The 25,534-nt window shown below is 36.8% G+C and overlaps 4 protein-coding genes across 12 annotated transcripts; 3 read left to right on the top strand and 1 right to left on the bottom strand.

Moving 5' to 3' along the window:
* The first annotated feature begins 281 nt into the window (after window positions 1-281).
* LOC118033148 (ABSCISIC ACID-INSENSITIVE 5-like protein 2) lies at window positions 282-2,651 on the top strand. 2 transcript variants are annotated; one of them, XM_073405060.1, is made up of 4 exons: window positions 282-384; window positions 700-1,430; window positions 1,531-1,602; window positions 2,426-2,651. In XM_073405060.1, the coding sequence occupies exons 2-4, from the start codon at window positions 741-743 to the stop codon at window positions 2,504-2,506; spliced, it is 843 nt and encodes a 280-aa protein (XP_073261161.1). In that variant the 5' UTR covers window positions 282-384; window positions 700-740; the 3' UTR covers window positions 2,507-2,651. The 2 variants fall into 2 exon arrangements, with proteins under 2 accessions (XP_073261161.1, XP_034893907.1); XM_035038016.2 differs by lacking the exon at window positions 282-384 and having other exon boundaries at window positions 398-1,430.
* A 2,866-nt stretch (window positions 2,652-5,517) lies between these two features.
* On the bottom strand, window positions 5,518-12,596 carry LOC118033149 (protein argonaute 4A). The gene is made up of 23 exons (XM_035038018.2): window positions 12,416-12,596; window positions 10,883-11,150; window positions 10,596-10,801; window positions 10,304-10,528; window positions 10,089-10,225; window positions 9,919-10,016; window positions 9,747-9,844; window positions 9,470-9,635; window positions 9,255-9,371; window positions 9,059-9,166; window positions 8,858-8,920; window positions 8,661-8,774; window positions 8,396-8,564; window positions 8,157-8,269; window positions 7,905-8,042; window positions 7,646-7,779; window positions 7,454-7,519; window positions 6,991-7,054; window positions 6,772-6,883; window positions 6,616-6,689; window positions 6,304-6,398; window positions 6,191-6,222; window positions 5,518-5,945 (listed from the first exon to the last, which is right to left on the bottom strand). The coding sequence occupies exons 2-23, from the start codon at window positions 11,141-11,143 to the stop codon at window positions 5,770-5,772; spliced, it is 2,766 nt and encodes a 921-aa protein (XP_034893909.1). The 5' UTR covers window positions 11,144-11,150; window positions 12,416-12,596; the 3' UTR covers window positions 5,518-5,769.
* Window positions 12,597-13,556: 960 nt separating this feature from the next.
* Window positions 13,557-16,778, top strand: LOC118033150 (probable U3 small nucleolar RNA-associated protein 11). Of its 3 annotated transcripts, XM_073405360.1 has the most exons (10): window positions 13,557-13,744; window positions 13,979-14,050; window positions 14,146-14,236; window positions 14,358-14,449; window positions 14,533-14,626; window positions 14,727-14,806; window positions 15,249-15,332; window positions 16,194-16,293; window positions 16,374-16,469; window positions 16,557-16,778. In XM_073405360.1, exons 2-9 carry the CDS (start codon window positions 13,995-13,997, stop codon window positions 16,464-16,466), a joined length of 690 nt encoding a protein of 229 aa, XP_073261461.1. In that variant the 5' UTR covers window positions 13,557-13,744; window positions 13,979-13,994; the 3' UTR covers window positions 16,467-16,469; window positions 16,557-16,778. The 3 variants fall into 3 exon arrangements, with proteins under 3 accessions (XP_073261461.1, XP_034893910.1, XP_034893911.1); XM_035038019.2 differs by having other exon boundaries at window positions 13,558-13,744; window positions 16,374-16,778; XM_035038020.2 differs by lacking the exon at window positions 13,557-13,744 and adding an exon at window positions 13,763-13,890 and having other exon boundaries at window positions 16,374-16,778.
* A 115-nt stretch (window positions 16,779-16,893) lies between these two features.
* Window positions 16,894-24,940, top strand: LOC118033151 (protein ZINC INDUCED FACILITATOR 1). 6 transcript variants are annotated; one of them, XM_073405358.1, is made up of 18 exons: window positions 16,894-17,664; window positions 18,025-18,073; window positions 18,631-18,671; window positions 19,315-19,375; window positions 19,475-19,577; window positions 19,696-19,798; window positions 20,202-20,255; window positions 20,335-20,397; window positions 20,512-20,561; window positions 20,672-20,747; window positions 20,931-21,104; window positions 21,694-21,781; window positions 21,923-22,008; window positions 22,151-22,258; window positions 22,811-22,855; window positions 22,969-23,057; window positions 24,062-24,105; window positions 24,501-24,940. In XM_073405358.1, the coding sequence occupies exons 1-18, from the start codon at window positions 17,563-17,565 to the stop codon at window positions 24,599-24,601; spliced, it is 1,437 nt and encodes a 478-aa protein (XP_073261459.1). In that variant the 5' UTR covers window positions 16,894-17,562; the 3' UTR covers window positions 24,602-24,940. The 6 variants fall into 6 exon arrangements, with proteins under 6 accessions (XP_073261459.1, XP_034893912.1, XP_073261460.1 ...); XM_035038021.2 differs by lacking the exon at window positions 18,025-18,073; XM_073405359.1 differs by adding an exon at window positions 18,957-19,125 and having other exon boundaries at window positions 17,522-18,671.
* The last annotated feature ends 594 nt before the right edge of the window (window positions 24,941-25,534 follow it).

Here is a 25,534-nt window from a genome sequence, read left to right on the forward strand (position 1 = left end):
TGACTTGATTTGGGCTAAGTTTTAAAGTACATCAAAAGATTTTTTTTTTTTTTTAAAAGGTGAAACTACAACATTTGAATAAAAACATTTGACCCAAGTTATCCCAGTAAGTTTCAAGGTAATTTATGCTTTTTTTTCGAATTACTTTTCCACCTGGCTTTGAAAACTGTGCTCAGAACTGAAAATGGAAAGTATAAAGTATTTTTTTAAGGAAAAAAATAATTTTAAAAAGAAAAGGAGAAGAAAAGGCAGTTTTTTAAAAGAAAGAAAAAGGCAGCCAACCATTGGAATGTGGGATCAGTTTAGGAAAGTGACAGTCTGTCACCACTACTTACTGCCAAATAAAATGTCACTTCTGTAGATTCAGATCAGATCATGCAGAATGTAAGTACATAAACCTTAAAAATTTCCTAGATTGTCTTGCTTCTTTTGTTTCTTGGCTTAATTCCCTATGTCAGGATTTTGGATTGTCTCCTGTTGTCCTTATGATAAAATTTACTTGTCCTTTAAGCTTCATACTGTTTGATTTATAGCTAGCCTTGTAACTGATAATGCAGGCTCACTTCTTTCACATACATTTGTTTTCCTTTCTGGCATTTTGTTGTTTTTGCTAGACAATGTTGTTGTTTGATCCTTGCTGCAACATAAGCTGATGGATTTTTAAACTGTTCTTGATCTGTTGAGTGGAATGAATGACAGGTTTAACTGGATTAGATTGATAGTGAAAGGGAAAACAGCCAATGGGATCTCAAGTCGGTTCATTTGAAGAAGAAAATCCAGAGTCATTGATTGGGCAAGGCTCATTGTACAGCCTAACACTTGATGAGGTTCAAAACCAGTTGGGAAATTTGGGGAAACCATTGGAAAGCATGAATCTTGATGAACTTCTCAAGAGTGTGGACACTGGGGGTTCTTGGTCCTCACCTCTGCGTAGACAAGGGAGCCTAACATTGTCAAGGGGTCTGAGCAAGAAGACTGTTGAGGAGGTATGGAGAAATATACAGCAGGAGAACAAGAAAGATGCTGAGAATCAGGAGAGAAATGCTCCTCTTGGTGAGATGACTCTTGAGGACTTCCTGGTTAAAGCAGGTGTGGTTACAGAGTCGGCTCCGCTGCAACAACAGGAAAGTGCTCAGTGGATGCAATTCCAGAACCCTACAGTGCCGGAGCCACCATATCAAAACAACATCATGACAGGCTTTATGCAAGGACACCCTGTTCAGCAATCCCTTCCTGTTGCGGATGCAGCATATCCGAATTCCCAAATGAACTTATCTCCATCTTCTTTGATGGGTACTTTGTCGGACACGCAGACTCCTGGGAGGAAACGGGTTGCTTCGGGAGATGTAGCTGAGAAGACTGTTGAAAGGAAGCAGAAGAGGATGATTAAGAACCGGGAATCTGCTGCCCGCTCGAGGGCAAGGAGGCAGGTAGGGTTTTTTTTTGAAGGTTTTTTGTGCATGAAACAGGTTGATAGTTGATTTAATTATGTTTAAAGGGTCTTAAATATTTTGATGAAATGAAAAACAGGCTTATACAAACGAACTGGAGATCAAGGTATATCATCTAGAAGAGGAGAATGAAAGACTTAGAAGACAGAAGGTAGGCGTCTTTATCTATGTACCGTCTACTTCTCTAAGATTCATGCTTGCCTAGTGCCACTCTTTTTTTACTGTGTTATAGTCATCTTTACTAGTTTAAGACGCAGTAAATGATATTCTTTTTTTCCAGTGTTGTAGTCATCTTTTGTAGTAAATGATATCAACCGAGATTCTTTCAGATTCAGGGTTTATCTGGCAAATGCATCACCATCCTCACTGTTGTTTATCACAATGGCCAAGCCTTCCTCCTTGTCTGTGTCGTTTTTATCGTTCTTGCAGATGGCTTCTATCTTGGATGACACCTTTTGGAATTGTTAGGAAAGTAGAGCTTAAGATTCTTTTTCTGAACCCTTCTTATCTATCGAAATGCAACTTTCAATCAGATCCTGAATTGTTTCCATATCCATTCCTATATGTTCTCTCTGCACCATTCTTCGCCGAGCTTTAACTTTCCTTTTTGCCCATAATTCTGCTTCCCGTCTTCCATACAGCCGTTGTCCCATGGTATATCCAGTGTACTCTCTCTATCGATTTAGTCTATCTTGACTTTCCATAGGCTTAGAGAGAACCTCCTTAAGAACTCTATGATGAACTATTTGTGTTTCTGTTGGCTCTTGTGATCACATCAAGGTAGAAGACCACGCGTCTATTTTCATTCTATTTGATCTACAGTTGATTAGGCAAAGAATAGCCTTAACTGATGGGAGCAACTGGAACAATTTGTTGCTCTTCTTCCTCTATGCTGTTGATTTTATGACCCTAAAATGTATATAATTTCATTTCCTTGCATTTGTTTTTAATTACAACGGGATTTTTTGTTGCAGGAGGTGGAGAAGGTTTTGCCATGTGCACCACCACCGGAGCCCAAGTCTCAGCTGCGCAGAACAAGCTCAGCCAGTTTCTGATATCTGTTATTCATATATGACTGTTGTGCTGATGCAAGTGGAAAGTAGCAAGTGGCAAGACATGATGACATTCTAATAGCCAACTTTAGTTGTCGAATCTCTAATCTGGCTGGACGATTATAATGTTACAGGTTTCACCTGCCAATTTTCCTTGTCTTTGCCAGTGTCTTGAATGTACATTTCAAAGTTCTCCATTGTTGTTTGTTATCTTGAAAATCTGTTCATGTGCTCTCTAGAGTAAAAAATGTGAACATGGTAGTTTTCTTTTGGCTAAATTCATAGAACTACCTAACGATAAAGGGAAAAAAACCATACCTCTCACACAGGAAAGTTACCAGAAACAACACAAACTGAATTAAACCTTAAATCCTGCAGATTCATAGGTATGATGACAATCTCAAACAAACCGAGCTAATAACCAGGCTCTTGCACTCCAGGGATGTGGAGAGACCTGAAATGAACTAGGTTTTACTTACCTTGCTCTCATCAGCACTCCTTAGTCTATGATAAGATGAGAAACCAGAAACATCACAGTTTCATCACCCCATCGCTTTTCTTAAATGCGTGAGAGAGAATATCTCTAACATCGACGAGAGAAAAGACAGGACTAAAAGGTGAAAATATGCCGCAGTCAATGGGAAATAAAAGCTGAAGAAACTGGTACTGGTCGCATAGAGTTCGTTGTGACAAACCAGCAAGAGCATCAAAATCCAAAACACATGCTCAGGCCTGTCAAAAACCATCTGAATGCTTTAAGTGAGGTCCAAGATATTTATACTATAGTTAACACCCTCCTCAAGTTTGGCTTGAAACTTGCACAATTTCAAAGGTGATGAATCCCAAGGGTGATGAGATTCGTGATTGTTAGTAAAGCTATGACGATAGTAAACTTCCAACCTAGTTCTTTACTTAAATGCAGAGAGTATTGGCATTTTGATTTCGTATTCTAAACACAAAAGCTAATAGAAATTTCATACTTAGTCTCTAAACACACATATACAATAGATTCTCTTATCTTGCAAAGCACATTCTTTATCCCATAAAATCCATCTTGAACAAGAAGATTGAGAATTTGTGCATAACAAGATAGATAACACAAATCCCAATCGAGAAGTGGGATTGAACAGAAAGCTTACTTGTGATGATTTGGAGGACCGACACCTGCAAATATGAGAAGCACACTTTCGTTGATTTTCCACTCAGTTAACAAGTCTGTAATAACTTCATAGAGCGTTCCCACATCATAATTGCATTCCGGATTCCTGAGAGCAAGAATTTTCTTCTTCTTCTCTGATCCATCATCAATGAAGCGCAGTGTCGAGTAACATGGTGGGGACACTAGACCTAGACAATATATTACACGGTTATATGGACAGAGATGAGGATGGCCTGACCGTCACTCTTTGATCGAGAGAATAAGCTCATAAAATCTATTTCATTGTATTTTTTTCCGAGTTATTTATCTAGGCTTTATTTGGACAGTCTTATTTAGTGAACTAAACCTAAAAGCAAAATCCTACCCAGCGAGGTCCGAGTAATGAGTCTCTCGAACTTTATCAAGCAATATATCTTCTAACAGTTCCTTTTTGATTAACAGGTCGAACATCCCAAGAAGACACGGAAATCTAGTCCAATCAAGAACAAAGTTTTCAGCAAGAAAAGAATAAGATCTGAGAATGCTTAAATAACTACACAAAGAAGGTTTATACCACGTACAGTGATAAAGGAAGTCATCAGCATTATTTATAGCAACTTGAAAATGGTTGCATAGCAGTTCTATTGTTTTTCCTTTAGTACCATCACCACGCAGCCTGGCCATCAGAACCAGTTTTGTTCTTGATAGCCTTCTAGTTTATTCAGGAACATTTTCTGCTGTGAATCGAGTAGGAACTGCATTTGATGGTGTCACTGGTGGAGGTGAAGGTAGGGTTGCTTCTTGAAGATTTTCCTTGCAAATTTATGTGATTTTATGATGTTACTTGCACTAAAAGAAAGACCTTTTGCTGATTCTACTATATGGATTGATGTTGTTTGTACACTTGAAAAGCCTGTCTACTTGTAATGTTTTGGTCAGGTTATGTGTTGATTTCCTTTGCAAGAGAAGTGAGTGTTTTCTTTGTTGTCGCGGCAAAAGTTGTGGGGAAACATGCAGAAATTGATGTGGGCATTTATGCATGGTTATCGGTTATCTATGGTACCTTTGTTGAAGAAGATCTTTGTTAAACTACCTAGTTAAACCCTGTTCAAACCCCATCAGAAGAATATTCTGAAATAAATAAATAAAAAAACTCGTTTTAATAAAAAATAGTTGATCTAATGACCTAATAACCCAGAATAGTCTGAAGAGAACTGGTTGTGGGAATCCCAAAATTTTCCAGGTTTGATAATCATATGATTAGGCCATGGAATTAGTCAATTTAAACAGATTTTTAAGCAGCTAATGGCTTTGAAAATAACAAGGAAGTAACTAGCGTTGATTGCTACAAAAAAAAAAAAAACCCTTGTTAAGAGTCTTTTTTTTAAAAAAATAAATTTCAGTCGCAACAAAGTGAAGATTTTAGAAAAATCATTCTTTTTTCATTAAAAAAATGTTTGTGAAATAAAATAATTTAAACTTCAACTGATCACTGGAGTTTTATTAACTAAAAACGAATAAAAAATCCAATTAAGAATTCTTTACTATATTGGACATCTAATTTGAGAGAAAAAAAATACCAAATCAAGACTGGCCTTAAAGTTTGGGAACTTTAATGAGGTTTTCGCAAAAAGACAGAGGGAAGCCCATGTTACTCCTAACATATTTCTGCTAAAAATTTAGAAACATACAGATCCTACATGGTACAGAATCGAACCTTGATTCAAGATTAGCCCATCGATTTATCTATAGTGGCAGCAAGTCCTTTACAAAGCTTTTCTGTGACTCAATTCATTGTTCCAAAAATCCATGAAAATGGGCACACCAATTGCTCATGCACACGCCAATTGGTTAAAGAAAACATTCAACAGGCTGCTAAAACTGAAAGCAGGTTGATAGGTTAAGCCCTTTTTGCACGTCCACTAGGGATAGTGTCAATAGACATTAGCAAAAGATAGAAAGAGCATCAAAGGTTAACCCGTAACAAGCTGTTCTAAAACCACATTCAGGAAGTAGCCCTACGCTATATACATAACCAGCCCCATGCTATATACATACAAAAACCAGAGCCCACGACACAAGATCATCCAGTTTTGCCATACTTATAGTTCACAGAGTTTCCCAAACTTCAGCAGAAAAACATAGAGCTGCGGACATTGTGGTGTAGCTCAGGAAGCTCAGGCACAGGTGCTTGCCCAGCAGAAGTCAGACCTCCATGGCTCGAAGATGTCTCTGACATATCATCAAACTTCAAGAATTGTGAAATCTGAGTTGCTGCCAAGTGCGCGTACCGGACTGGAGCAACTGCAAGGGGATTATAGCAATAAAAATAGCTCAACAGGTGCGGATAAGAGGAATTTGGTGCAGAACATGAAATCAATAAAAGCTAGTAACATCATTCCCTTATCAGCTTCAGATAGGAAAAGCAACGTGTAAAAATATAAAAAGTAGCAGCAAAAGTAAATAATAATGGCCAGTTTCGAGCATTTCAATTCCTAATTTCGAAGTAGGGATGCATAAGCATAACAGAACAGGGATCTGTTCGTTACCTAGGGATATTGCTGTTGTGCTTCTTTGGTACCTGCAAAGTTTTTTAACAGATTACCATAAATGTGCTTCAAAATACCATTTTAAATAACAAAGCAACCCAATATGAACTTACACATAAGACAAAGAGTGAATCAACTCCTGTAGATCATCAGCTGAAAAGCCAATCTCATCTAAAAGAACATGATAATGTGTTGGCCTAGTTGTTCCCTAAAACATCAAAATGGTAAGAAAATTAGATCATTACACTAAAACCAATGCGCCCCCCCCCCCCCCCCAACTCAATCAAGTAATCAGCCATTTATGTTTTGTCCATTCAGACATGCAATCTCCAACATCAAGAAAGAAATGATGTCCTCAACAAACTACATCAAGTATAAACAGAAAATAAAGTCAGTTCAATGATAAAAAGTTAAAAACAACTCACTATCATCCCTGCATGGGCACACATGTAGAAATCATAGCTTTGTGGGTGACAAACAGCATTATCAATAACAGTTCCTGCATATTGGGAAAAAGATTATATAAATATCACCAAAATTAATTAAACTTGCTTGTTCGATTAGAATTTGGGAATGCCAACCAGGAGGAACATTGTCCGGAGATCCATCTTGGAAGAATTTAGTGTGGTGATTTTTCTGTGCAACAATTACAGTGAACTTGGGTGACCAGCTTTCATCAAGGAACTTGCAGGCCTGACGAACACAAAGAGGAAAGTTACTTAGAAGAAAGTGTATTTATGTTCTGGTTACAAATAAGTAATAACCTTTTATCATTTGATAGTATTTTAATAGCAAGAAACCTCAATGATTTGATCCAGCTCGATGTTGAGGACTTGATTGAACTGCGACTCACTAACTCCATCCCTTTTTTTAACATTGAAAAAAAAATGAGCATGAATTTGTGGGCTTTCAGTGATGGAAAAAGATTTATGAGACAAGCTTATAGCTAAAGCATAAATTTAGTGCAGCTTAGTAACTTTCTTTCAAAATTGGAAGAAAAGGAAAAGGTTATAATTGACAAGAATGCCAAAACATTTCAAATGCCTTGTCATATAAAGCAGAGACTTCACATACTCAATGCTTTCAGAAAACAAGTAACGGATGTCTTTTGCCTCGTTACTTTCATTGTAACAAGGCCCTCTTGCTTGCAACATCCATTAAGACCAAAAATAGCAAAATGCAGGTGTGACAGAATACAGAAGAAAGATAAATAACCAACAGTGCAAGGACCAAGAAAGTCAGTTCGAAGAAAAGGAAACTGACCTGAATATGATTATCTGAGCTGGCTTTGTTTGGCCAGAACTCTTATAGTAGTCTAACAGCAATTCCCTGAAATTGAAAGGATTTCAAATATCTATTTATACAAAGGGGCATTCAGGTACAGAAAAAAGACCAGGTCCAACAATGTAGTATAGGAAAACATTTTTTAAATTATAATTGGCATATATTGCTCACCTAACAATCCCACAATCATCTTTCTTATCTGCTGTTAGCTTAAAAAGAGAATCTACCATCTCAACTTTTGGTGACTGACTACGCACAGAAGCTCTATAACGAGAAAGTAGAGGCCAATTTCTAGAACTGACAACCTTTGGAATTGAAAAGAAAAAAAAATGAAGCATCACATAATAGTTTGTGACTTTGAACAAACTGAAGAGGTGATTGTAATAAAAAGACAATCCCTTAAGAAGAATTCATCCCAGATATGTCCTACCGCAGCAATGGATGGGATGTCAGACTGACCAGGCGAGCCATGTGATACATCCATCCCAAATATTATTGTAGGAACTTTTGAAACAAAAGGGATGTTTCGTGATTGCTCCATAGCCAACAAAGAATTCAAACCACCGAGCTATCCAGACGTGAAAAATTTTGGTATGTTAGAAAAAAAAGCTGCATTTGCAGTGAGTAAGTAGAAAAGAAAGGAAGAATATTTCAAATGATCAATATTGGTATGCTATCTCACCTTAGCATTTATCTTCAGGAGAACATTCAATATATACTGATCATTAACTCTAGTGGGTGCCAGGCATTGGTTGAAAATTCCATATTCTGCAAGATTCTTTCGTTTCCAAGGACCTTAAAATACAAATTTACCAAATTTATCCAGAACAGAAATTACTGCACATAACATTAACTAGTTGTATCAATCAAAAGAACAATACACACAACAGCAAGGATCATTTATCATATAAATCAGCTAACCATATATGTCAGAGTTCTTCCTATCAGGAAGAAGACAAACGAGAAAGCGAGGAGGAGCATCTGGAAAAGCTGTTTGTATCTGTTCAAACATCTTATCCACTCGAACTGGAGGTGGTGCCCGTCGAAACTGAGCATTCTCTTCAAGAACATCCATCGGGTCACTTATGAGCTGCACCAAAGCAGAAAAAGGAATAGCATTTAGGACAAGGAACTAGATTCAAATGAATATTACAAGAACATTGCACAAAATTTTGAAAAAACGTACAATCCCTTTCATTTCTCCAAATTTTATCAAATCTCTGACTAGACCACGCACATCACAACGGGCGGAAAAGTTCACCACTGCCCAGTTTTCAATTTTAGAAGGTTCAAAAAATCTCTGCACAAGAGGTAACTTTGTTATTACAACCACTGATAAAAAATGAAGGCAAATAGAAACATAGACTAAATTCCAAAAGGCACCTTATTATTAAAATTCCACCGCCCATTTCTTGGAATAACATCCTCACCATTTCCTGCTTTTAACTATTACCAAAGAAAAAGAAAGAAAAAATAACTCTAATGATTCAGAGCCTTCAACCTGGACAGTGCTGACAAAGTCAAAGAGAACTAGAAAAAATCTGTAACAGATTACAGTGTATTAAAGAATAGAAGACTAGACACCTTTGGAGCAGGAAGCACACGGCCCTGAACTTTTGTAAACTGGCTGCTAATGGTGATGCCACAAGAACGCAGCATTGGTTCTGCAGCATAGTTGTTGCTTTTCATTACCTGACAAAAAGCGGCAGTTTATCTTAAATGGGGAGCAATATAAGAAACAGAAATCATCCTCATTGAAAACCAATGAACAAAGACTTACATCAGCTAAGATCCTAATCTTTTCTTGGGGTTTTTGTCTTGATTTTTCTACTAACTGCGATCTCTGATGGACAGTCAGTGCCTTTGTGTAGCGTTGCAAGGAAAGCAGTGAACAAAGCTGGATAATATTCAGAAATTACATTAGCACAGACAGAGGCTAACAAGAAAGATGTATAGCAGCATAGAGCCATGAAAACAGGAAAAGGATCAAGCCACCTCGACAGGAATGTAAGTAGGCCTTTTAGGCTTGCCAACATTGATGCATGGCAAATCTCCAGAGTACCGTAAATCTATGCTGCGATGATTAACAAAATAATCATAAACTGTAATGTCAAAACTTTCAACATCATTTCCATCAGCTGATCTTGATTTCAGTGAAAACCTGTTTGGAAAAAAAGGCACAGGTACATGAAAAACTAATTATGGATTGGCATAGTTACATGTAGGTAACACGGCAACTGGGAGGAAATAACATGAGATGAGAATGACTAACATTTGCTCTTTGCAACTATTTTCACTTAGGCCAGTGATTCTGTACTCTTGATTGGTAGGTGACACCTTTATCCTCAAATTTTTCATTGTCCGCTTTGCCTATCATTGAAAAGATGCAGTCAGCCACATGAATCTGGTAAAGTGAATTTTGCTGGTGTAAACAGAATCTGTACCTTTGCCCAGTCGATCTGAAAAGGGTTCGACACATTCTGGTTGGCTATGAGAAAGTCAATAAGTGGCCCAGGCTGTATTATCGTTGTAGTTGAACCATCTGCCTTGAAGAGCACATATAGGTAACATGGGAAACAGTTTGAGAAGGACTATGCCATAAAATAAAACTCACCCATATTTAGGGATAATCCACCCTGCAAGGCTCGAAAGCTCGAATGAAATCCTCGGCATCCAAGGACTCCTCCTCCCAGATCAACATAGTTCTTTGGATTGTTGTGAAAGAATGACTGGCGAACAAGAAGGCAACCCCTGGAAGAAAATCAAGCATATGGAATAAAATAGGGTAAACCAAGATAGAAAGAAGATGGTAGCTAGATTTGTACTCACTGTTTAGCTGCATGCTGTCTTAAAATGATGTCTAAGACTCTTAAGGCTTCCTGAGAGTTTTCCGATTCTTGACCACGCAAAGCAGCTGCAATAGCTTGCATAGGGATTTTGGCAGCAAAACTCATCTCCACTTTAAATGTTTTGGACTGGAATGCCCGCCTCATCCTCTTTTTATCGGTCTCATTAGGACTTCCATTGCCAACAGGGCTTCCATTTCCAGAATTCCTGCACACAAAATAATCCCAATTGTCATTCACAATTCCTAACAAAGAGGCAAAATGCATCCACATACCTATTTGATGAGAAACTATCAAGCAAAACAGTGAATTCCATTTTGTTTCGTGGCAGAGCACCAATTGTGAATAAGCTCTTCTCTCCATCGTATGCAAAGTCCTTCCCGGCAAGATCTGACCCATAAGTCTCATGAACTTTGTCAATTAATCTTCTCCCAATGCCCTTTGCATCGACAGGGCGACCATCCTCATAATACAAGGCAACCTAATTCAATGAAGAACAAAATTACAAGGAAGAAAAGAACATGAGTCGAGACAGAAAGATTACATGCGCAAAGAAACTTACACTGTAGTGAAAAAAGTGGCCACCAGTATTAGAGATAGACACTTTGAAATGATTTGTGACTAGTTGTATTTTTTGCCCTCTAGACCCAACTCCACGCCTGGTAATCGGGGAACGTTTTAATTTTGATAACTTTTTTGTTTCCTCAGGAAAAGTGTCTGTTGTCAATTGAACAGGAACTAAATTTGGTGGTATCTCAGGTGGAGGAGGAGGGAGGGCATCAGGTGGAGGAGCGAGGGCCTCTGGCTCTTCATTAGACTCCATTTGGTGCCTGAGGCGTTAAAGAGACAAACATACTAAGGCATCAAATGAAGCATAGGTAAGCTATGAATCTATGCACGCATTACTAAACAAAACATAAGTTGAATTATCAGAAATATAGAAACCAAAATTTTCATTCAAAAGCAGCCATATAAACAGCAAAACATTCAATTACAGAAAGTCAATAAGAGAACCGTGCCTGTGGCTCATAGCACGATGCTGAGTAGAAGGGGGGGGGGGACTTCACATTTTAAGTAATGTGGGAGCTCATACTTTCATGAGAAAGATAAGGGTGTACCAGTAATTTGATAATTAAGACACCTTCATACATACGAGAGAACGAAACCCCTTTGTCTGTTCTGTTATCCTCTTAAAATCCTAAACACCTTTTCCTTTCTTTACCACACAAGCCAGGTTTTAACAACATTTTTTTTTTTGGGGGGAAACCCAGAAACTCAGAATAGCAAGAAATTCTTTATAGTTTAAAAAGGGAAGAAAAAAAATCTTTTTTAAAAAAAATTCTTTATTTCACTTATTGGTGAAAAAAGGAAACCCATTTTCCTTCAAATAGTGAATAAGAAACAGAAAAAAATGAAATTTTACCAACATTTAAAGAAGAAATAACTATCAATAACATAGAACAGGTGTTTAAAGAAGCAAAATCAGTGCTTTTAGTGGCCCATTTCAGTTTCATGGCCCCTCAACCTTTTGTAAGTGAACCCCTGAACACAAATGCATGAACATGTGCACACACAGTACACATGAACCCAAAAAATTGGGTTTTTAGTTGAAAAACAAAGAACTTGAAACTTGAAACTTGAAACAGGGACTATAGTAGTATTTGTGAAGGGTGTAGGTGTCTTTTGACAAAAAAGACCAAATTGGTATCCAAGCTGGTCGCAACAAGAATCTTTAGACCAGGGAATGTAGATGCTTTGTCTGTGATAAAACCCATGCGTTAAACTGAAACCTTAAACAACAGGAACAGGAACAGGAACATAACTTATGTAAGAACACGAACATAACTTATGTAAGAACACATTACAAAAAGAAACTAAAAAAAAAAACCCAAAAAATAGACAATGCATGTCTTGAACTGATGATGGTTTTTTGTGCGTTTCCAATATCAAGACCCAAACTTTAAGTGGGAAAAGGGATACCCAAAAAACCCTTAAACCCCACAACTTGAAGCAAATCAAAAAAGCAAAACAAAGTAATTAGCATAGAATGCATGGTCAAACCCATAAAATAAATCAAACATTCCTGGTTATTTACCTGATGATAGCTAGCTAAGATCCCTGGAAACTTGAAAAGGACCGAGATTGCAAGAGCTAAACAAAACCCAGAGCTCAAAGCTTTGAAACTAGTTGATAAGTGAAAACGGGGTCCTAACTTAGGGGTGTTTGTGTCTAAATAAGGGAAAAATTTGAAAGTACTAGCAGGGACATAATCAGTGACAGAGCAGCGGTCACATCACAGGGTAAACGAAGAGACTTTACTGTTGTCTTGTTTATCGTATGGTTTAATGATTTTACTTAGCCCCTCAATTTTAAATTTTGTATCAGTTTGATTCATTCACTTTCATTTAGTCCCTGTTTTGTCCTTTCGTCTGTAGCGGCATTAACCTCGCTGAATAATTTCTTATTCATGTTTAATTGCTTTTTAAGACATATTAATATACTCATGTTAGATTCAAAAACTGAATATGTTTTGAACTCCAAATATTTAAGAATATTTGATCTTGAAAAAAATTACAAAACAGGGGATTACAAGGATGATATTGAGAAACAGGAGTGGATGGAACTAAAACAAAACAAAATAGAAATTAGAGAGATGCACCGTTATCAACCCTGCTATGTATAGCATGGTCGGTTGAGCTCACTTGCTGTACTCTTGTCTCTTCCTCTTTTGGCAATGAAGCAGAGTGATGTGGAGACAAGTCTAGCGATCCTAGAGCTTCTTACATCAACAACTACCACCTGTCATTTATCATTTGTTGTTCATTGGATAAATGTTAGTTCTAGGATTAGGATTTCTATATCTTATTTATAATTTGCTAGATAAAAAGTTTTAATATTTATAAATTATTTAAATGATATTTACCACATTATAAATCCAAATATCAACCTTGTGTTTGTTTGGTTAAAACTCAAATTAGTGAGATTTACTAAATACTTTAATCTAAACAATAACATAAAGCTGCTGATGTAAACAAACTCACAATATTATAATATCAAAGATGCTAATGATATGTAATTAACATTAACCTCAAAGAACAATTTCAATCATCTTTCTGGGCTTGTCATAAGAACAAGAGATATAACATATATAGATGGCCCTTAAAACGAGCCCAAGACCCTAAGCTGGCCCAAGTTACTCACTGTCGTTTAAGCTGAGGTTTTTCCTTGTCACAATCGTTTTGGTCTAAAACCCTCGTCTCTCATTGCCGTCTACATAATCACGTCGGGCTTTGCTTTGATTAACGAATCTGTAAAAATAAAAAAGATTGGAGCTTTTTGAACTCTACCCGTTTCCGGAAAGTGGGTTTTGATATCAGCTAGGGTTTATTCAAAGCAAAGAAGATTTTAGCTCTGAAAGTTTCAGGTACCCTTTGTTTTTCTTGATTCAAAGTTTCTATCTTTTCATATGGCAATCTCTATTCTTTTGAATTTTCACTGTTCTTTACTCTAAAGTTCTGGTTTTTATTGCCTTTTTTTATCATTTTTCCGCTTGCCTTGTTGCCCTAATAAGTATGTGATTTTCAAGACCAATTATTGTGTTTTTAAGAGCAAGGATGGCAGTTGATTTGTTTAATTTTTATTTTTTTTTCTTAAACAGGAAGAACAGCAACAAAATGTCATCCTTAAGGAATGCTATTCCTAGAAAGGCTCACAAGGAGAGAGCACAACCGTGAGTCATGTTTTGTTTTCCAGTTTTGGCGATTCTTATATTTGTGGTGATTTGTTGTTGTTGTTGTTGTTGTTGATTTGATTTTTGGATGCCAGTCAAGCAAGGAAGAAATTTGGGCTGCTTGAGAAACATAAAGACTATGTTGCACGTGCTAAAGCTTTTCACAAAAAAGAGGAAACTTTGAGGGTTAGATTTAATTTAGATCGAACATTCTGATTTTTAGGTTTGATGATTTGTAATGTTATGGTTCATGTTGCTAAATTCTTGGCTGTGGCTATGGCTATGGCTGCGACATGTTTCTTTACAGAGGCTTAAAGAGAAAGCAGCATCGAGAAATCCTGATGAGTTTTACTTCGGAATGATTAAGAGTAAAACAGTTGATGGAGTTCATCGGCCACAGTAATACAATACTTCTTTGTTATTTGCTTCCATTTTTTTGTGTTTTTTTTTTAATTTTTAATTATTTTTTTTTGTTATTGTAGGAGTGAAGCTAACAAATACACTCAAGAAGAACTATTGTTGATGAAGACGCAAGATATTGGATATATCCTTCAAAAAGCACAAAGTGAGAAAAAGGTGAATGATTCAGTCACAGTTTTACATTCTGTTTCTGGTTACTTAACGTTTTCTAAATGCTTTCTTCTCACGATCATTTTAAATGTAATGGCTGCTGCAGAAAATTGAAAAGCTAACTGCCACATTGCACTCGCTGGATGGCCGACCCTCGAGCAAGCATATTTACTTCGCTGAAGATAGGTTCGAACTTCCCAGTCACTTATTGTCTCCAAAAAATTGTATATGCTGCTGACATTTAGTGCCAAAGAAAATTGATGAAGACCATTACTTGAGGCATTTATGTGTTGAACTTTAATGGAAATAATGCATTTCTATATATAAAGTTTTGTACCAAGTGAAAATTGGCTTGGTTGCTGACTTCCCATTGTTTGTAGTTCACTAAATCAATGCTCTTCTGTCATTCATAATGGAATTAGTGATGAGATCTAGCTTATTATTTCTACAGTGATAAAACTTAGCCTGCTGCTTTTCTTGTCAACTCGAGCTAGAGCCCAAGGGCAACATGCAAACTTGCTTTGTTTTTTTTCCCTCATCCTAAATTCATGATTAGTGTTCTCTTTTTGTGGTAATTGATTCGTCATTGGATATGTATCCTCACTACTTTTTGCTTCGTATCTTGCAGGGAGGAGGCTAAAGAAATAAGATCACGATCTTCAGAAAATAAAATGGCAACTACTTCTGTTGACGTCCCTGATAATATTAAAAGGTAAAGGATGACTTTTGTTTTGTTAGACAAATTAATCTTGGGTTTGTTTTTCCCTTGTTGAACTTGATTGATCATTTTAAGAGGTAGAGAGGATTTATGCTTCTTTTGATATGATCAGGAAATCATTTACATGGAAATTTACACTCATTACTATTCACAATCCTAACTATCCGCTGATACCATTGCACTATCATTTAATTTAGTTGGAATCTTCCAAGAGTTGCACTTTGTTGGTTTTGTAAAACATAGCAGCTGAGAAGAAAATTTTCTTGAACTTAACTCACCATGTTAGCCAAGTGTTAGGAGCACTGAACCTTGTCCACAGTCTTGCCTGTTTTTGGCCGTAGTTCTCCTTGGTAAATGCAAGCATCTCATGTTTTCCTTCAACCCTACAGTCCTCTGATTGGGGTCAAGCATGCGAGGCATATGCAAACATGCGATGTCCCTGGAGGTGAGTTTGAGCTGGAATATGACCTCTCCCGCCATCAAGGCCTTGAACTTTGTTGAACCCCCTTTTGCTGCTGGAAACTTCCAGACTTTGGAGGCTTAAGAAATATAAGATAATTCAAACATATATCATGCTAATAGTTGATACCAGAGGGTGCCATTTTCTAGAAACTATTGAGGCTGTCGTATAGTTTTTTGTCATAAGCTTATTTATTAGTTTTTTGTCATAAGCTTATTTATTAGTTTATTGACCACCACCAATCTCCTCGGGAGAGTTTGTGGTTTAGATCATTTAGTTTGTTGTTAATCTATGGAACTTTTCCAGTCAGTATGTTCTTTTGTACTCTAGTATAAGCCAGTTATATTTTATTTGTTTCAAGTCCCACTGTATAAGTCTAGTTGTTCCATGGGCAGGAAAATAGCCAGTTCCTACAGAGAGCTTGAGGCCCGGAAGAACCGAGCAAACCAGTTAGAGAAAATATATATGGATATGGCACTGAAGAAGGAATTGCAGGTATCCAGTTCTTGCTTTTACTTCACTGTGTTAGGTTGTTCATATAGATCTTGAAATTGAATCTTCCATTTAATGATCAGAAAAAGGGACGAAAGCGCAAGCTGCGTGAGGATGAGATTGTCTGTCCAACTACGAAACCTGTGTTCAAGTGGCGTTCAGAACGAAAGCGGTGAAAGGTGGTGAAAGGTGTACGTTTAGCTGTTGGTCTCTCTATCAATCTGTTTACGGACGTCTATTAAGCTTGGTGCACTTGCATATCGTAGGAGTTGATGGTGGTGGGTCATACTCTTGCTGTTGGACCAGCATTTAAGCTGAACTTGAAGGCTCCAAGTCAGCTGGGAGAGCTGACAGTCCAGTTAAGATGGAATGAAATGATGGTGTCATTCAAATGCAACCAGTTGTACCAATATTTTTTTTAGTAAAACCTTTAACTTCATTTGAATGGTATGTGTTGATCATTTGAAATTGAATTCATGTTTTTGTTATCTATTGATTCAGCTCTGCAATTTTGTTGTTTTTTTAAAATAGTTTTTATTTGAAATTATATTAAAATAATATTTTAAAATAAAAAAATTACTTTTAATATTTGCATATTGAAATAATCTAAAAAAATATATATTATTATTATTTTTTTAAAATACCAGTTGTTGCCAAATTTAGGCTGTTTTTCCAAACCTTTACCCGCTATCAGGGGGACTCACAAAACGACATGTCTTTCTTAACCTTTTCCCCTCAGGTGGACCCCTTTGCTTTAACTTTTAAAAAAACTTGAACAGTTTAAAATGACGGGAATCAATTCAAGAAACTTTAAAGTAGTTGATGACTCAAGTCGGGGTTTATTGCTGTTGTGCTCTTATGAACATCGTTTCTCACACAAAATCTAGTACAAGGAATCTCTTAAACATTTCTTTTAAAAAAAAATCCAAAACGAAAAATCATAAAAGGTGTCGCGATCTAGCTTCTATTTTTAAGACTATTCCAACGTTCGTTTCTCACACAAAGAGAAGAAGAAAAGGAGAAGAAATTTTAAGAAGGATTTCTATTTCTTTCACGTTGGCATTAAAATATTAGTTAACGACTGAATTGTAGCCGACAATTCCAATCAAGAAAGATGGCTCTGTCAAGTATCAGACAGCACTTTTTGATGCCATGAATAAAGAAGGAAGTTTACTTTCTCATAAGGGGCCAAAACATTAGCTGTTGTGGCAGGCCGGCACAAGATGGCTGAGAATGGGATTGGAGAGTCTTTGTTGAGGAAGAACAAGTATTATGAGGACTGCCCAGGTTGCAAGATTGAACTTTCCAAAGAAACCAACACTGGTGTTCCTTTTAAGTATTTGCTCTATGTCTGGATTGTTGTCCTTTGTGCAGGTTAAGCATCATTCTATGGCTAAGATCTTTTCTTGTTCGTGTTGGTTTATTTTTAAATTTTGTTTCTTATTTGTGCAAGTAGAGATAGCTATATGTACTTGCCCATTTCCGTTGGATAATTGGCTCTCTCAAGAGGTATTATCATAATTGGCCCTTTCAAGTGGTATTATCATAATTTTCCCTCTCAAGTGGTATTATCCCACCTTGGACTCGTGGCCTTGTGGTGGGTTGTCTTCAAAAAGACTCTCTTCGTGAGAGAGGTGGTATCTGGAGATTTCTTGAATTGGTTTGCGTTGTCAATTGTTCAATTTGTTTCGTGTGATTGTTCAATGAAATGGTTTGTTTTGAGACATTGTTCAGGCAAATGTTGCTGTTTACAAGGAAACAAGATTTTTTTATATTCTAGAAGGTCAGGGATTTACACACAATTTTGCTGCTAATGAAGTTTTCATTTTGTTGCGTCTTCAGAATCCATTCTTGCAGTAACATCTGTTAAAAGCAGCAGTTAATTGTTGATTTGTTGTGGCATGAGTAACGTGGCCTAATGTAATCATGTGTCAAGAGTTGTAATGATTTGGTCCATAATCTAATTAGGTGGTTAGGTCCATGATAATTTAAGAAAGCTGACTGAAAAGGAGCAGTCTTCTTTATATAAAAAAATGTGTTTTCTCTGAAAAAGAAGGGGAAAAAAAATCACCTCAACTCAAAACAACTGTAGTGTGTCAAGATGGATGGAAACGGGATTGGAGAGTCTTTCTTGAAGAAGAAGTACTATGAGGACTGCCCAGGTTGTAAGACTTAACTTTTCAAAGAAACCAACATTGGTGTTCCTTATAAACATTTGCTCTATGTCTGGATTGTTTTTCTTGGTGCAGGTTCACTGAAAATTTCAACGAATCATATGCTTTTTTTGAGAAAATGGAATTTCCCTCTAATATCTGTGTTTTGTGATTTTGACTTTTGCAGCTTTGCCTATATCATCTCTCTTTCCTTTCCTCTATTTCATGGTGAGCATGTTATTCTGGAAAGTTTTATTTATATTACTACTTGAAATGAAAGTAGGCTTACTTGAGAATTGAGACTGATGGTTCAAATACCAATAGCTTGTGGAATTTTTTCCGACGTTTAATTAGCGGCAGGGAGGGGGAGGGGGAGGGGATGGGGTTAACAGAAGAATAACACCAGAATAAATGGAGCATCTGTGCTGGACAGTTTCATTTTCTTACACTTGATTGCAATGAAATTACTTATGTTCTGTCCATAGGTAATATTGTGACTTTTTAATAACGCAGCATCATACTGGAAGGGGACTCGGTTATAATTGTTGGTTGATAGCAGAACACGCAAACCATGCTGCTTTTTGGCATGTTAATAAAACCTTGTTGCCAATTTGACATCCAAATTAAGTAAAAGCACAGGCACTAAGGCGCCTTAGGACTCAGCTGACACATTTTCAAACGGGTATCACCAATGTACAATGGCTGCATAGCATTCCAAAGATAACAGTTGAAGCACTCATTTGTGGTTTTTAATACAGTTTGCTGTTTGGACCATGATTATGAAAGAACTCAGAGTCATAATGGACCTGTCAATCTACTCTTCTTTCATGTTCTTCACTCTTAATTCTGTGGTGATCTTGCAATTCTACAGATAAGGGACTTCCATATTGCAAAAAGAGAGGAGGACATTGGCTACTATGCTGGTTATGTGGGTGAGAAAGATTTTTATACGTGACTTGTACTCAAGGTCTGTTTACATAAAGATCTTGTTCAAGCTCCTTATTTCTGAAGATATCATTCATTTCCTGAAGGATCTGCTTTTATGTTTGGAAGAGCTTTAACTTCTGTGCTCTGGGGAATGATTGCTGATCGATATGGTCGAAAACCAGTCATAATATTTGGCACAGTATCAGTGTTAGTATTGCTCTAAGCCTATTTTATGCGTGATTGTTGAAGAGTTCATCAGCAATGTTCTGCTGGTTTAAGAGTGATTTTTTCTTATTGTGTATTTCTAACTCTCCTCTTATTTCAGGGTTATTTTCAACACCCTTTTCGGCCTTAGCACAAGCTTTTGGATGGCAATTTCTACGAGGTTTCTTCTTGGAAGTCTGTGTGGCATACTTGGTCCAATGAGGGTACTTTTCTTTTGAGATGTTTTAATGGCTTGCTATCTGAAAGTTCTATAGGATACAGTGTCAATCCCAAGTTTAAATTAAATCATTGCATCTTCTTTGTATTGACTGAACAGTAATCCTCTGAGAACACCCCCCCCCCTCTATCTGTGTACTGCTAGAAGATTTTTAACCTGAAGGCCCTTTCTGCCTTGTCTACTCTGTGGACGGCTTGTGGGCCATGTGGTTGTTTTCAAATGTTAAACAGTGCCCGCTACTGTTTGATTTGATCATTTGGCCTTTCTTCTTGTGTTACTCGGCAGGGTTACCTAGCGTATGATTATTGTTCATGGATATGTAAATGTTTAACACTGCTTTTATTTCCTGTCTGTTATATTTAAATATGCTGAGTGCTCATTTGACCCAGGCATATGCTTCAGAAGTTTGCCGTAAAGAATATCAAGCTTTAGGAATGTCAATTGTAAGAGAGCCTCTTCTTTTGTGATTGTTAAAGATTGATTGTAGCTTAATAAGTATCGAATGGATTATACTTGTTTCAGATCAGCACCTCGTGGGGCATTGGATTAGTTATTGGTCCTGCACTTGGAGGTTTTCTTGCTCAGGTAGTTCTCGATGCACTACTTATTGAACGAAATATCACCGAGATGATATTTATCTGTTTAACTCAACTACAATTACTTATTTATTAATTAATTTTGGAAATATTGACACTGTAGCCTGCAGAGAAATTTCCAAATATATTTTCTTCTGATTCTCTTTTTGGGAGGTAAGCATTAGTCCTTCGACTTTTTTACTTTAAGCATATTTTATTCCTTATTGTTCTAATCTTTTGATTTTCATTTGTGCTAAATTTCCTCCAAATGGATGACATTACAGGTTTCCGTACCTGTTACCTTGCCTTCTGATATCAATTTTTTCTGTCGGTGTATTGGTCGTTTGTTGTTTGCTTCCGGTATGTTACTGTACAAACTGTTAAATTTGTATCTTGTTCGATTCTCTCTGATTAATGCATCACTATATACTGCTTAGAGGTCAGATGCTCAAATGTGTTAATTAGATCTTCTTGATGCATGTTTGTATGCTCTTCTTGTAAGAGCTTTATATGGTTTAACATGGAGCCTTAAAATTTCTGCAGGAGACGATACACAACCATAAAGGAAATGATGAAGAGTGCAATGATTCTGATGCACTTGGGGCCACCACATTTGAGTCCGGCTCTTCTCAGAAAAGCCTGCTGAAAAATTGGCCCTTGATATCATCTATTATCGCGTACTGTGTGTTCCAACTTCATGACATGGCATATGCAGAGGTAATATTCACTCATGAAACCCTAGCTCATACATGTTATATTGTGAATTGGCCCTTGATATCATCTAACATGAATTCATCGATAAAAACCATATTTTAGGTTGGTCAAGATGTATGCTCCTATTCTCTTAAATACTTCTGTCTTTCCATCAACTGTGCCAACCATGAAATTTCTATAATTTCTTTTATTTATAAAATTAAGGTCACTAAAGTACACTGGCAACTTCATTTTAGGATTATTTCTCCCCCTCCTGCCTTCTCCTTCTTTTGTAAATCACTTGATATGTTCTTGTTATAAAAGAATCAAAGGCTACTGATGTGATCAACTTAATCACATTTCCTTCCCTACTAACTGCCTTTGGATTTCTTTCTATCTTCCATGAAAGTAAACGATAGCTACCTCTGTGTTATGATATATTAAAAAGCTTTCCCTTGCCTCAGAAATTTACTCAAGGATGCCTGATTGCCAAGCCAGGCTTAGGTTTAATAGAGTACTATGTTTTTGCCCTGGAGCATGTTACCCTTCTGGAGATTTTTTCTTGTAGTTAACAAATATGCTTGATCATAAATTGGTTATTTTCTTACCACAGATTTTCTCATTATGGGCTGTTAGTCCTAGGAAGAACGGGGGATTGAGCTTTTCCACTGCAGATGTTGGTGAAGTTCTTGCATTTTCAGGTAGTAGATACTAGATACCGACCAGCATCATCATATAATTGATTAAGCTCATAAATTTTTTATCCCTTGTGAGGTCATCAATTCTGAAGTTATCAAATGTTATGGATATGATATCTCTCACTTCATCACTTATTTATGTAGGCTTTGGACTGCTACTCTTTCAGCTATTTATATACCCAGTGGCTGAGAGAAATTTTGGACCGGTCATGGTATCTCGCCTAGGAGCAGTATGCCCTTAACACAATTTCTGCTTAAAAATAGTATTGCATCTGTATTTGATTGAGTCCTCCTTCACATAAAATATTTTCCTATAATTTACATAAGAATATTTTATGATTTACATAAAATACTTTCTTGCCATTTGTGAAGGTCTTGACCATACCGTTGCTATCTAGTTACCCTTTTATAGCTCTGCTAAAAGGCCTCACCCTCATGCTACTGATCAACTGCGCATCCATCCTGAAGAACGTGCTCTCTGTAAGTGCTTTGTACTTGAGCACTTAACATACTTATTTTAGTGTGCTGTCATTATTTGTTCTTGTCAGAGATTAATGCCTCTCTTGTAAGCCATTTTTCTGATGGACCTACTGAATTTGTAGTCCTTAATTCTGGTCTACAAGCTTCCCCAGTAACTTTTCCAATGTCCTCTCCACCCAAAAAAGGACATAGAAAACTTTATTCGACTAGCATTTAGCTGAAATCTGGGTTCACGAGCTTCCCTGCTAACTTTTTTCGATTCTTTCTCCACCAGATAAAGGACCTAAACAACTTTACTAGCATTTTGCTGAAAATTTCTTTTTTTATAAAGCTCAGATGTGAATATATGTTGGCATGCTATGAATGCCACTTCGGCCATGGACTTGTAGCACTAGATGTGTTTACACATTGAACTTCAAATGGGAGTTTTCTTTTTATTTTTTTCTCGTGAGTAGGTAAAAAAAGGGAAACTTATTTATATCATCCGTTCTGTTAATAAAATTATCAATCAATGTTTCATCAACCTCTTCCATTTCTTTATGACTCGTGTAGGTATCAATCACAACAGGATTGTTCCTTCTGCAAAATAGATCAGTGGTAACTTTACATTCCTTTTGCCTCTATGGTTTTCTCTTTTTCTTGCATCTTAGCAATAGGCTACAGGTAGATGACTTCATTTTGTAAAATGTGTTGCTTGAACTTAATGTCAGGCACAACAACAAAGGGGTGCTGCAAATGGAATTTCAATGTCTGCCATGTCCCTTTTCAAAGCAATTGGTCCTGCAGCTGGAGGCTCCCTGTAAGTATCCTTTTGTCTCGATTGAATGAACTGGCTAGTTCTATTTTGTGAGATTCAAATCGTTGCGGCATTATATTAATCTGGTTCTAGAAGCTATGAACTATGAAGCATGTTTGAAAGGTGTTATATTTCATGCTCAAAAAATGAACCAGAACATGCATCTACCGCATATGCTAGTGACAATTCTCCATCATGGTTTCTTGTGGAACTACCTCCTATCCTCAACCTTCATAGTGATGCAGGACTGATGGAAAATCATGAGAAAATAGAACATAGGTCTATTTATTCCCTTTTGCCAGTAATTAGCACCCTTCCTTAATCAAGCTGAATACCAGCTTTTGGAGCTATTCATGTATAAGAAACTGAAATGAAGGATTCGCCTATGATTGAAAGGAGGCCTAACAAGTCCAAATATGTGTTCTTTAAATGGGTTCGCTAACATTGATTTCCTCTGTCTCAATTTATTGTCACAGACAAACATCAGTTACATTCAGTAAACTGTAATTTTGCCAGCGTGTTTCTCTTCAACTGCAGTATAGGACAGCATTAAGTACTAAAAAAGGGTACTTGAAGGATTTTTAAAGTCTTTATGATGGATTGAGGGAGTAAGAAAAGAAACTAAGAAAAGATCCTAGTTTCTTGAACTCCCAAGAACATATTATCATTTTGCATCACACCAAACGTGGTTAACACTGATATCTTGAAGTGTCATTGGAATGCAACCAAGGTGCCTTGCTAACCTAGAAGGACTCCTAACATGAACCAATGCATAGAACACCAAGGACTCCTAGCATTTTAGTGTCCCTTATTGGTTCATCCAAACATTCAGGAACATCCTATAGAATTTTTTGGGGCAAAAGGAAATAGACAACGCGATTTATCCTGTAAGTGGATTTCATGGGATAATTATGTGTGCATCATAAGCCTTTTTTCTTAAATTATCTGTTTATCTAAAAACTTGCTCAGCAGTATGTCACACTGATCGATGCTTTCTTTATTTACAGCTTCTCTTGGGCACAAAAGCGTCAGAGTGCATTTTTTCTCCCAGGTACAAAACTCCGCAAATGCTCTTTCCCGTTCGTTAGAAGATATGCAGGTTCTATATTAAGGAACTCTTAGACTAGTTCTCTAGGTGACAGGCAAGGGCAAGACCAATTGTTCAGAACACCTAATTGGAAATGATAGATTGGTTATAAATCTGATTGCCCTTAATATTGAAAGTTGAAACAGCCTCTTGGAACTGGTCAGGGAAGATGTAACCTAGTAAACCAACAGATAACCTTCCCATGCCTAACAGATGGAACGTTGTTCCCCCTCCCTTTCTTGTATTATTTTCTGGTAGAATCATGTCAGAACCTTTCATCTAGTAACCCAGGCTTCATCTAATTTACTCTCCGACATTTTAATATAAAACCTTAATTAGATTGCCATTTTGCAATGCAGGTGATCAAATGGTCTTCTTCCTCCTTAACATGATCGAGGTGATTGGACTGTTCTTGACATTCAAACCATTTCTAGCTCTTCCTGATGACAACATTTCTTAGTTCTGCTTCAAAAGTTGACATCAACCAACAAATAAATAAATAAAAAACACTAGGAAACCGATTCCAAATTCTTTTTCCATATAGCTAACCCAATCCTTCAACTTTGGCATACGCTCAACTGTATTACCCCGTGTTTCCCCATGTAATCAACCAGAAAACCACAGAAGATTTGCTCTTAATGACAATAGCAAATAAGTACCACTTGTCCTTGCTAATGCATATTTTTCTTCGAGCATGGAAGGATCAAGGATTAGTAACTTACATCTCCAGCAGTCTCTCCTTGTATTGTATACTTGTCAGCTTACAGTAATGTAATAGTTTAAAACAATTTTGCTGTGATGACAACGTCTAATACGTTTTCTTTACGTAGATTACACACACGTTTCTTTTTCAGATTTTGGTGGGGTTGTAAAACGTTCGAAACCACTTTAGAGAATGCAGCCCCGAAAGCAGCAGGAAAAATGGTGATGCTGTCTAGTCTCACATAATTGATCATATGGGCCAGTTGGTCCAAATTTTTAAAATCTCTAAACCGGTTCAATAATCTTTTCTCATTTGCTAATGATATGGCCTCAAAATAAATACACAGTGGACTTCGAATAATAATTATTAGTAGCATGTTTGTTTTTGCTGTCGAAAAAATTTTAAAAAATATATTTTATTTTATTTTAAATTATTTATTTTAATATATTTCTAAATAAAACCAATTTAAAAACAACAGTTAACACATTAAAAAAAAAAAAACCCCTCTAAAATTGCTTTTTTAAGCTAAGCATAATCCCCATGGAACAGATGTTCCCGTCTATTCATCATCTCTCTTGTTATTGTAATTACCCTTGTAACTTGTAAGGATGCAGCGGCTATCACCACCAAATCAAGCCAACCATCTCCACCACCATCTCAACCGCCACCCCATTTTGAAATCTCGCTATA

This window comes from Populus alba, chromosome 16 (genome assembly GCF_005239225.2).
Source record: "Populus alba chromosome 16, ASM523922v2, whole genome shotgun sequence".
In the NCBI taxonomy this organism is placed as follows: domain Eukaryota; kingdom Viridiplantae; phylum Streptophyta; class Magnoliopsida; order Malpighiales; family Salicaceae; genus Populus; species Populus alba.

What these genes read in the sequence shown, in the direction of transcription:
- LOC118033148 (XM_073405060.1), top strand. Translation starts at nt 741, where the DNA reads ATGGGATCTCAAGTCGGTTCATTTGAAGAAGAAAATCCAGAGTCATTG. An exon ending in GCTCGAGGGCAAGGAGGCAG is followed by an intron (nt 1,431 to 1,530) that starts GTAGGGTTTTTT and finishes AATGAAAAACAG; the next exon opens with GCTTATACAAACGAACTGGA. An exon ending in AAAGACTTAGAAGACAGAAG is followed by an intron (nt 1,603 to 2,425) that starts GTAGGCGTCTTT and finishes TTTTTGTTGCAG; the next exon opens with GAGGTGGAGAAGGTTTTGCC.
- LOC118033149 (XM_035038018.2), bottom strand. Translation starts at nt 11,143, where the DNA reads ATGGAGTCTAATGAAGAGCCAGAGGCCCTCGCTCCTCCACCTGATGCC. An exon ending in TTGGAGAAATGAAAGGGATT is followed by an intron (nt 8,565 to 8,660) that starts GTACGTTTTTTC and finishes GCTTTGGTGCAG; the next exon opens with CTCATAAGTGACCCGATGGA. An exon ending in GTGCCCATGCAGGGATGATA is followed by an intron (nt 6,399 to 6,615) that starts GTGAGTTGTTTT and finishes TTGATGTTTTAG; the next exon opens with GGAACAACTAGGCCAACACA.
- LOC118033150 (XM_073405360.1), top strand. Translation starts at nt 13,995, where the DNA reads ATGTCATCCTTAAGGAATGCTATTCCTAGAAAGGCTCACAAGGAGAGA. An exon ending in GTCCCTGATAATATTAAAAG is followed by an intron (nt 15,333 to 16,193) that starts GTAAAGGATGAC and finishes TTCCATGGGCAG; the next exon opens with GAAAATAGCCAGTTCCTACA. An exon ending in CACTGAAGAAGGAATTGCAG is followed by an intron (nt 16,294 to 16,373) that starts GTATCCAGTTCT and finishes TTTAATGATCAG; the next exon opens with AAAAAGGGACGAAAGCGCAA.
- LOC118033151 (XM_073405358.1), top strand. Translation starts at nt 17,563, where the DNA reads ATGAGGACTGCCCAGGTTGCAAGATTGAACTTTCCAAAGAAACCAACA. An exon ending in ATATTTGGCACAGTATCAGT is followed by an intron (nt 19,578 to 19,695) that starts GTTAGTATTGCT and finishes CTCTTATTTCAG; the next exon opens with GGTTATTTTCAACACCCTTT. An exon ending in TCCTGAAGAACGTGCTCTCT is followed by an intron (nt 22,259 to 22,810) that starts GTAAGTGCTTTG and finishes TGACTCGTGTAG; the next exon opens with GTATCAATCACAACAGGATT.